This window comes from Lepidochelys kempii, chromosome 1 (assembly GCF_965140285.1).
Source record: "Lepidochelys kempii isolate rLepKem1 chromosome 1, rLepKem1.hap1, whole genome shotgun sequence".
Lineage (NCBI taxonomy): Eukaryota > Metazoa > Chordata > Testudines > Cheloniidae > Lepidochelys > Lepidochelys kempii.
In genome coordinates, this window is record NC_136380.1 from 261,612,740 (window position 1) to 261,623,772 (window position 11,033).

The window sequence follows — 11,033 nt, forward strand, 5'->3', positions numbered from 1 at the left end:
GCTCGCCACCTTATGGTGGGGTGAGAATGTGAGTGCAAGTACTAAAAAGAACAGGAGTACTTGTGGCACCTTAGAGACTAACCAATTTATATGAGCATAAGCTTTCGTGAGCTACAGCTCACTACATGCATCCGATGAAGTGAGCTGTAGCTCACGAAAGCTTATGCTCAAATAAATTGGTTAGTCTCTAAGGTGCCACAAGTCCTCCTTTTCTTTTTGTGGATACAGACTAACACGGCTGCTACTCTGAAACCTGTCAAGTACTAAAAGAATCTCTCCTTCTAAGGAAAGGCGTGTATCCTCTCTCTCCTTCCTTCCCTCCCTCCGTGTTTAATCTAGACTGGCTGTGTTTGTCCTGCAAGGTGACCTCTTTGCACCTCTGGCCTAGACCACTAAATTTCTCCAAGGTTATGCTTCTCAAACTAATCTGATGCTTGATGGCCTATTGTTGACACTAACTGTAGTGGGAAGGGGCAAAGGGGCAGAGTTTCACTCCTTTCATCTGAATGGTTAATTGGCTAGCTTAATTTGGTTTGGCTAGGGCACTAAAGTGATGCTGTGAAGTAGCTTAGGCCCAGTGTAAGTTGCCTTTAGGGGAGGGGAGTGTCTATTTTTAAAATCTAAAACCAGACATATTTATGATCTTAGTTTTAATAAAAACAGGGGTTGGAATGGGGGAGAAGATACCCAAACACAGTAGCACTGTCTTATTGCCTGAGAGTAGCAAAGCAATAACCAGTCTAGAGTCACTATGCAGACCTTGTGAAATGCAAAAAGTAAACTCCATTGAGGGTGAAAGTACCTTTTTTTTTTTTAAACAAAAAACTGTTTCTAGAATCTCATGTTCCATTAGCACATTAGCATCCTTAACAGAATATAATCAACTTTAAAAAAATCATGTTTCTCGCAATCTTTTAAACCTATTTTATAAGTAATACTTACCATAGGTGTAATTAGGAGATTGGAGGGAAAAGCCCATGTTGCTTTTAGTTTGTCTGTTTTGTGTATTTGACCATGCTTTTGTTTTGTGGCTTCCCCTTGGCTTCCCCTGTTTATTTTGTGAATGTCCCACACAAACAGGGAAGAGATGGGGGAGGAACGTGCAATTGTAAAACCTAAGAAGTTGACTGGATGGTCTGGGGACAAGTGCACTTAAGATGTGCCTGAAAGGTCTCTTCATTTGCAACTCATCTTGTAGATGATATGTTACCTTCAGCCCATAATGGGCCAGCCTAGAAGAGGAAGGGGAGTGTCACCTGAGCCTACACAGGAAACTGTGGGAATAACTCACTTCTGCCACTGCTCTGGGACCATGTGGTAACGCTTATCATGTGACCATCTCTCTATGGTAGTATTTTCTACTACCATCACTAGTATCTGAGCACTTTGTGTGTAATCACGGTAGTGGCCTTTACAGAGTTTCTGGCACTTCTCCCTTTTGGGGTAAAAGCATCACTTGGGGTAGGGTTTGTCTTTGGTTGGCCTTTTCAGGCATAAGGGGATGTCAGTGCTGAGTGCTGTTCTTTATATTTTTTTCTTTCGTTAGTAGCATTGGGCAGGGGCTCTGGCTTATTCATCAGATGATAAAGCTCAAGAGTTTCTTGGGTGGGATCAAGTCAAGTCTGCCCCTCTCACCCCAGTGCCAAAGGCATTGAAAGTATAACCTGGGAGGAAAAGGGGTAGTTTAGGTGTTGTGTTTGTTCTAACCCTGACCTGTTTGCCACCCTATCCCCAATGACTGAGGTGCACTCCAGGCAACCTTCGTTGGACCTGATGGAGAGGAGGCCTTGCCAGGCCTGATGAATGAGGGTCTCAGGTTAATGCGTGAACCTTTGTTTTCTGTCATTTGGGTCACCTGAGCGGGTTAGCTGGGTTTTTATGAAACAGATTCTGCCTCTGACACCTATCTGTGTAGAGCTTCTGACTTTATGTGGATCCCATACAACCCTGTCCCATGTTGTATTATCACTGGTTTCATATCTGCTGCTCTCTCTGCCTGGACTGGTTTAGATCCCTTCCTGGCATCTGGTGAAGGGCTACTTGTCGTTGACTGGGCAAATCTGCTTTAATGGGAGATGCAGTTGGAATGACAATGAGCTTGCCACCTGAAATAAGCTAGTGACTGTCTTGAGATCACGACCTACAAATTAAATCACTGATCTGATCCAAGGCTCCTTCTGCTCCTGGCTCTCCTTTTCACTAAGTTTCATCTTGTTCTTTGTTTTTCCACTTACGTTTGTTTCAGATCATCCTGGAGAACTACGCGTACCCTGGGGTTTTGCTCATCGGTACAGATTCCCACACCCCCAATGGAGGAGGCCTGGGTGGAATCTGCATAGGAGTAGGTGGAGCCGATGCAGTAGATGTCATGGCAGGCATCCCCTGGGAGCTCAAATGCCCAAAGGTTAGACAGTGGGGGAAGGGTTAATTCTGAATGGGCGAGGGGCTGAATAATGAGAAGTTAAAGGGGAGCTTGAATTTCCCAGGTAGATGAGGCACTTTGAGCCACTATAGCCTTGGGAAAGTAGACTGGTCCAGAAGCAACTAAACCATGCTTCACTCACAACTCTGAGTCTCCGCTCCCTGCATTGTTCCTTTTTTTTTTTTTTTTTTTTGTGCCTCAAAGGATTCATCAGCAGGAATTTCTCATTAATTAGCCTTGCAAAAGGATTCAGGCCTCCTGGCAATATAGGCTTCCTGGAGCATGGCTTTGATACTTCAGGATTTCCTTCCTTGCCCCACACCCTAATGTCACTTGGAAGTGAGGAGGAAAGGGATCCATGCAGATGCTCATTGGCTTAGCCAGCAGAAGATAAAATCTCCATATTTTAGCAAGCTTTCTCTTTTTGTTGGTGCTTCTTAGGTTATTGGCATAAAACTGACTGGCGAGCTGTCAGGCTGGAGCTCTCCTAAAGATGTGATCCTGAAAGTGGCCGGCATCCTCACTGTGAAAGGTGGCACAGGTGCCATCATAGAGTATCATGGGCCTGGTGTGGACTCAATCTCCTGCACCGGTGAGGCAACACAATCTCATTTATTGGCGATGTAGATTGTTACTGGAGGCTGTGGTCTCTGGACAGTAATGGGCAAACTGATGCTGTTTGCTGTTCTGGTGATCATGGGGATTGACTGCTGGTGGACTGAGGGTGGGAAAGGAACGTGATGGGAGTTCTTTAAAAGAACCCAACCCCTGAAACTGGCCTGGTAGTTAATGTGCTGCACTGGTGTCCCAGAGACACTGACTCTAGTTTTGATCTCTTGCTCTGTCAGCCTGCATAGCGAGGGAATGCTGCACAAGCCCAGAGCTTCCGCCAGGGTAGGAGTGATCACTCAATTGTGACTCCTACAATTCAGGAGCATAGAATGGCTGGCTGCAACAGGGGAGTCTTGTTAAATGGCCAGTCAGGACAGTTGGCAAGATGCAGGGCCTCATCTATGTTTGGAGGAGGGAGAGAGAGAGAGATTTCTTCATGGTTCTAACAGGATACAGGTGGTGGTTGACCTTCCTGTGCTTGGGTTTGAACAGCTGATCAGGCCTGTGTAACTAGAGGGAGGAAAGGGAAGCTGATGGTTGACAGTGAGTGTTGGTGTATGCACTGGTGCTGAAGAAAGGCCTCTTACAAGAGCGGGTGAAGATAACTGGAGTGGGGGAGAGATGAAAGGTGATTGGTCTAGACTAGAGCCCTAGACAGAGGCTTTGGGCCTTCCTGTGGGGAGGTGAAAAGTGGCACTGGCATAATGAAACTCTTACCTAGATTTAAAATGCTCCTAAAACTTCACCACTGTGCTCTTGAAATTCATGGCTGATCCCAGTGGCGTAAGAACATACTGGCTTTCCATGCTCAGTCAGTGAAAGAATAACTTTTACTCCATTTAAATCAGTCTTTGTCATTTTTCAGTCAACAAGATCAGTCAACTACTGGCTCCTCTGGCTAGAGAAATGCTGTACAGCTGGGGAGGAGTTTGAACCCTGCCCCTAGTATTGTGCAGGTAGTAAAGAGACTGCTGCAAAATATGCCTGGTGGCTTCAGCAGATACAACCATATTAAGCGGTTGTTTCCTATCGGCTGCATTTTACCTTCTAGAACGCCCCAGCCCTGATCGCCACACTAAAAGCTCTATACAGTCATGTGCATTCAAAAGGTCAGAAATATCTGGCATTAACAAGATGGAATATTGGATCAAATGGACCTTAGACTGAGCTGATGTGGACTTATTTTCCTGTGCCCACCTCCCCCCATTTTGTCCTGGCCTTGCTGTCTCCACCGTAGATTTGCTTTTGTTTGAAAAGCTGAATGCCTTTGGATCCTCGGTCACTTAGTTTGTGGGTCTTTCCTCTGGCCCGTCTCTAGGAATGGCAACTATCTGTAACATGGGGGCGGAGATTGGTGCCACCACCTCCCTTTTCCCATATAACCACCGGATGAAGAAATACTTGAACAAGACTGGACGAGCTGGTAAGAGGCTTGGGGAAGGCTGGTGTCAGGGTGCCCATCTACCCTAGCTTTGGGTGCTCTACCATGTTGCACAGGGATGGTGCCTATGGCAGACAGTACCATAGAGATGGCACACTTGCTTACCCTTGGGGGAAGCGGGAAATCTCTTGTGCTCCTCATCAGCACCCCCAGAAAGACTGAATTCAGGAGTGTTAGAAGCTTTTGGCCCCCATCAGATTACCCCATTGACTCTTGCTGTCAAACTCTTCTGGAACCTGTTATTTCACATGCTACTTGCTATGGGGGTTGGGTGGAAGTGCAGCTAACTGGTACAGTAAGAGGGTGCATTGTGGGCACGCCATCCCAGGTGTATGAGGAGAGTTCAAGGGTAAGCACAATGTAGAAGGCCAGATCAAATATGTTCACTGATTGGTGGTCACTTGGGTTATGTGGTGCGGGAGGGGAGATCAGCAGGTAGTGTACCTGGTTAATGGTGGGATTGGGAATAGCCTGTGGGCAGTGTCCCTTAGGAGAAAAGGTGTACAGCCTCTCCTGACCGCTGCATTTTCCGGTTTTCCTTTCTTATTTCAGAAATTGCTGCTTTGGCAGATGAATTCAAGGCCCACTTGGTGCCTGATGCTGGCTGCGAATATGACCAGCTGGTTGAAATTAACCTCAGCGAGGTGAGGCTCATTTCACTACCTCGTTCTTCTTGAACATTTAGACATGGCTTTGTCCTGGATGAATAAGGAACAAGAGTCTAACATGGGATACTTCATAGCGCTCTACGGAATCGTAGGCACTTCATAGCTGACACAAAAAGACCGAGTGCCTGCCCCAAAGAGCTTGATATGACCCAGCAAACAAGGGTGACAGGCAGCTGGGGGGGTGGATGAGGCAAGGATGAGGCTTAACAGCAAAATGCTCATGTGATGGCTCAATTCAAGCAAGTGTCCATCTTGGTGATGCTATAAAGTTTTCTTTCTTAAACAAAAATAAATAAATTCCAAAGCCTGTCTCCTGACTGAATCTCCAGAGCTGTCTGCCTAGTAAATTCAGTTCCTTGTGCCCTCAGGTATTCCCTTCACCGGAATTGAGGCGAGAGCTCTTCAATTTGTTGACCTCGTCTTGTTACTGAGGTGCTCATAATGGAGAGCTCCATTTTAAAAACTCTCCAGGTCAAGAGTAAATTAATTATTTTGATTATTGGGTAAAACAGACATTTTATTTTATTGAGTTGGGGGCCCATGTGCTAAACATTTCCTTTCTGGCCTTTGTGTAATTCCTCAGCTACTTGTCATTGTTTCTTAAAGCTGAAACCCCATATCAATGGGCCTTTCACACCAGACCTGGCGCACCCTGTGGCAGATGTTGGCACTGTGGCAGAAAAGGAGGGCTGGCCAGTGGATATTAGAGTTGGTGAGTAACCTGTTTCCTGGTCTGCATTTTTCCTTGCTAACTGACTGCTCTTGCCTCAAGAGGAAGTGGCTTGCCATCTCCATTCAGTCTGGACCTGCTTGACTTTCCCAGCCACTTCATGTCTTTCCTTTAAACTTGCCCTTCCACAGCCTGTTCTCCTCTGAGCTCCAAGAGTTGGTCATTGCCCCAGCTCAGCATGAGCTTTCTAACACCTGCTGGCCTATAAAGCAGAGCTGGATTCTTGTACTCTCATTTTCAACATCGTAACACACTGGATGTTTTTTCTGTTACTCAGACTGTGGACCTCAGAAGATTACACTTCAGTCTGGAGAAGTGTTACAGTGATCTGGGGTGTTATCTAAAATTGAGAGACTGGAAAAATTTCCCCTAATTTGTTTACTTTGTGCTTTTGACAGCACTCTGGTGTAACAGTCTGTTTCCTGTGTTCATGTGATTCTCTCACATAGCAACAGGAGAGAGACAAACACGATTCAAGAGAATCAAGGAAGACCCAAGGAGAAAATGCCTTATAGTGAGATTTAAAGATCTCAATCTGTTCAGTATATTAAAAAAAAAAAAATTGACAGGTGACTTGATTAGTGTATCCTTTCCTTCACAGGGAGAAAATACTGGATACTAAAGGGCTCGCTAATCTAGTGGGGAAAGGCATAACAAAACCTATGGCTGGGAGCTAAAGCCACACAAATTAAAACTAGAAATAAGGTGCAGTGAGGGTGATTACCTTTGAAACACACTCCCAAGGGATATGGCGGATTCTCTAGTCTTGACGCCATCAAGAGATGAAGTTATGCTTTAGTCAGATGCAAGTTATTGGGCTCAGTAATGTGGTAACAGTAAAATTCTGTGGCCCGTGGTAGACAGGAGATCAGGTCCTTCCTCGCTTTAAACTCTCTGACTTTTTTAAAGTGTTATAAAACCAGAGAAATTGGTTGGGAGACTTGGGATAGGTGAAACCACTCCTCGCTCTTTTGTTTTTGTATGTTGTTGGGGCTTTAGATTGGTGTCCCTGTGTTTTCTGCACTGATGGGCAGGTGTGGAGGCAAGGAACCTATAATTGGTAGTGAAATAACTGCTTCCTGTTTATCCATCAAAACCACACAGGTCTGATCGGCAGCTGCACCAATTCAAGCTATGAGGATATGGGGCGCGCCGCTGCAGTGGCAAAGCAGGCACTAGCTCGTGGGCTGAAATGCAAGTCTCAGTTCACCGTCACACCTGGCTCGGAGCAGATCCGAGCCACCATTGAAAGAGATGGCTATGTGAGTATGCATGCCCCCATCCCTTCAGCACTTAACCGTCAGAGGAATGAGTCTTTTGAACTGTTTTCTAGGAAGAACTTTTTTCCAAAGAATTTGAGGGTCTGGAGGCAGTTTAAAGTCTCTTCTTGCTGATCTCTAGAAGCCCTCTTGTTGCTATCGCCCCGCTGGTGGGCTGGCTGCCTTTCCTGCTCCCAGCTATCTGCAGGGGTTAGCTTTAGGGCATGGGCTAGCTGCCACTACCCCACTCTCTCAGCATGGTGCTCCTGTGCTGAAAACAGCAGGGCTGGAACTGTGTGTGAAATTGAAGCAGCCAGCAGGGATTGGAGCTGCCCGAGGAGAGATGGCAACACTGCAGACACACAGCCACTTCCCGCCGCCTGAGTCCCAGCATAAAAGCTCCCCAAGACGGCTTAGTAAGGCTGACTGAAAACTTTCCATCCGAACAAGCTGTGATTGGGGGGAGCAGGGGAGATTGATATGGCGTGGGGGTGGAAGGGAGGGCACAACCCATGTTCTGACCAGTTCCACGGCTTAATAAAATCCAAGGCTGTCCCATCCAAACTGGGACTACTTGTGAATCTGCCACATCAGCCTTCATTTTTGAATGTGTAGACCCATGTGTAAACTCCCCACTCCACGCACCTGATACTTCTCCCAACGCTTCAGTCTTCACACTGCCCATTGCAATCTCTTGATGGGCATCCCAATCCTCTGCATAACGACTCTGCCCACAACCGCTGGCTTTTGAACTGGTCCCTTGTTTCCCACCCCCAGTGTCTGTAAAATGCTTTGCTCCCAGGTGTCCTGTGTCTGGAAACTAGGGAGTGTACCGACAGTTAAGGGGTGGCTCCTGGTCAAGTGAACTTAGTACTTAATGCAAGGTACTGAACTGGCGGGCAAAACCTTCTAAAACCAGTACAGGATGGGCAGCAGCAATTCAAGTGCCCACCTCTCCTCCCCCAGTACTAATTTACAGCCTTTCCTCGATTAAACTCGCCTTGTTTCAAAATGACTCCAATGAAGTACACAAAAATTGAAAGGGGAAGCAAATAAATGGCTTCAGGCTGAGGTGCCCTAGTTAGTGACGTCTCTCCTGCCAGAAGCATGGTGACTGCACACTGAAAGGCAGGAATGCAGACGACTGGGATGCTTTTTCTGCTGAGTAACTTTGTTCTTCCTTCCTGCCCCCAGGCTGGAATCCTGCGGGATGTTGGAGGTCTGGTTCTTGCCAATGCCTGTGGGCCGTGTATTGGGCAGTGGGACAGGTAAGGGGGAATGCACACAAGGAAATTCCTTCTACAGCTTTATTTCATATCTCACTTTTCATACAAATTGGTACCCTGAAGCGCTCAATAAGACTGACTGGCATAGCAGAAGCTGTCAATATTAAGAGTACCAAGTGAATAAACTGGTGCATTTTGGCCACAGATGATCAGTAGAAGAGAAAGGAAGAGTTACAAGCAAGGGACCTTTTCAGCTGAGATTTAACATGAGGTGGGGGGGATACTAGGAACTGCAGTGGGGAAGACTCTTGCAAAGAGTGGCCATATTTTAGGAAGGGGCAGAGGAGGTGAATAAAGAGAAAAGGTATGTGTGAGAGGACAGAGTTAAGGGCCTGCTGGGTTTTTGGTTTTTAAAACCAAAGGGTGACATTTGACCTGGATCCTGTGTTGTATAGGTGGGAAGAGCCAGTGGCACAGGGGTTTGGAGAGTCTTGTGTTCACATCTTCATTCCGAAGGGCTGGAGTAGTGTTGCGGCACATTCTGGGTACTGTGTGCTGCTAGACTATCATTTCAGTAGCACGGAGATGTGGAGAGCTCAACCTCCCATAAAATATCAAATATCCCTGCTCAGCAACGGCTCACTGAGTGTTGCACACTATAACCTATACTCCTGAGAGGGAATGTTAGGACACAGCACTGACCTGATCTCTCTCTCAAAGTGCTGTGTGATCTCTTCCACCTGGAAGATGCCACAAAAGCCAGACTAAGGGGATCTTTAACATCTTGCTGATTCTAGAAGAATCTCTAGAAGCAACATACCATCTGGTGGAGTTAGCAAAGCACATTTGTTTCTCTGCATTTCTTTGTAGGAAAGACATCAAGAAAGGAGAGAAGAACACAATTGTTACATCCTATAACAGAAACTTCACAGGCCGCAATGATGCTAACCCAGAGACGCATGCATTTGTGACCTCTCCAGAGGTACAGTACACTGGCTGGCAGGAGGGAGCTGGACCAGTGGAATGACTGTGGGAATTCAGTTCCTGGGCCTACATTGTCCTTAGAGAAGGTCCTGCTTTCTGGGTGGGGTTGGGAAGAGAAATTGGCAGCCCTGATATGGACTGGACTTGACCATGTTCCAAATGCTATGTGATGTGAGAAGAGGCCCCTGAAGGCCATTGTAAACTTTGCCTTTGATTCTCTCAGTATAAAATGCTCACTGAGAAATCAATAGTCTGGTTGCCCAAAGAGCTATCAAGATCAATTCTTGGACCATCTACAAAATTCCCAAACAGATTCTAAATCTTGCTGTAATTCAAGGGTGGTAACTTCCTACTCTGCCTCATAACTACATTGTTCAATTAAACTTGTTTGTCCCTTAACTCCAATCTCTTCAGTAGCCCCAAAACTAATTTGTCTTGGCCTGATTTCATTTCACTGTGAAACACAAGACAAATACATTTGAGTTCCCATCCCCTTGCAGGCACCGCCCCTATTGCTAGTCTTGGAAGCACCATGACATCTGGGTCTGAGACTTTAATTTCTGGCAGAGTTGGGGGTAAGACTTTAAAATCAGAGAGATTAAGTGAGCAAAATGTACTTTTAAGATGGATTGTATACTTTCTCAGATTGTCACAGCCCTGGCTATTGCTGGCACCCTGAAATTTAACCCTGAGACGGACTTCCTGACAGGAGCCGATGGGAAGAAGTTTAAACTAGAAGCACCTGATGCAGATGAGCTGCCCACACTGGTAACATTTGTCTTGTAGATTGACTTTCCAGCAAGTGGGGATGAAGGGAGGCATGTAACATCAGTGGAAATGTATATTACTGCTTGATTAGATGTAGTTTGGGGGTTACTGGGGTGAGGACCACACTGCTGTGGGAGTAGAGGGTGGCACAGAGGAAGAAAACTGGGTGTTGCTCATGGAAGACCTCTCATATACAAACAACCCCTTTATTCCCATTATTGAAACACAAGTTCTGGCCTTATGTGAATACAAGAACTTGGCTTCTTTTTGTTTCAAATGCTGTTGTGAGTGTGGTTGAAGAGAATAGTAGTGAACTCTCAATCTTTCTTCCCTTACAGGAGTTTGACCCAGGCCAGGACACCTATCAGCACCCTCCCAAAGATAGCAGTGGGCAGCATGTAGATGTAAGCCTCACCAGCCAACGCCTGCAGTTGCTTGAGCCATTTGATAAGTGGGATGGCAAGGATCTGGAAGACATGCTGATCCTCATCAAGGTCAGAAATGGGAGGTAGATTGGGGCTCAGATCTGAAAGGACTCCAGGTAGTTCTAGAACAAATCAATAAAGCAACTGTTGGATTTGGGTGACCTGACTTGGGTAGAGAAGCTGTGCAAGGTTCTAATGACCCACCCGGATTAGCCATTTTGACAAGTGTATAAAGCAGGTGTTCACTCCATCACAGAAAGGGTGGGTGAGTGATTTGTTTTATTTGTGTTGTTTCCTTTCTCCCTCCCCCAACCCTCTGATAGTTTTGTAAGGTTACCTTAGAGGAAGTCATACTGCCCATAATACATTTAGCTGCATAACCATGGGGTGGAGATGTCTTCTTGACTGGCAGCTGCTCAGTTCATATCCTGAAGCATAAGGCTTTGCAGGCCTTGTGATTTATTAGCCTACCTCAGCTAGTGTCACTTTTATTTACTA

General features: G+C 46.1%; 1 protein-coding gene across 2 annotated transcripts in view; it reads left to right on the forward strand.

Annotated features, from left to right (window-relative positions):
• The window catches only part of ACO2 (aconitase 2), a 36,779-nt gene that overhangs the window by 18,167 nt on the left and 7,579 nt on the right, over positions 1 to 11,033 (forward strand). For both annotated transcript variants that reach the window (XM_073327197.2, XM_073327196.2), the window contains exons 5-14: positions 2,246 to 2,404; positions 2,864 to 3,014; positions 4,353 to 4,457; positions 5,028 to 5,119; positions 5,750 to 5,855; positions 6,978 to 7,135; positions 8,327 to 8,400; positions 9,229 to 9,340; positions 9,988 to 10,110; positions 10,449 to 10,604. In XM_073327197.2, the coding sequence (XP_073183298.1) occupies positions 2,246 to 2,404; positions 2,864 to 3,014; positions 4,353 to 4,457; positions 5,028 to 5,119; positions 5,750 to 5,855; positions 6,978 to 7,135; positions 8,327 to 8,400; positions 9,229 to 9,340; positions 9,988 to 10,110; positions 10,449 to 10,604 (1,236 nt within the window). The remainder of the gene's footprint in view (positions 1 to 2,245; positions 2,405 to 2,863; positions 3,015 to 4,352; positions 4,458 to 5,027; positions 5,120 to 5,749; positions 5,856 to 6,977; positions 7,136 to 8,326; positions 8,401 to 9,228; positions 9,341 to 9,987; positions 10,111 to 10,448; positions 10,605 to 11,033) is intronic.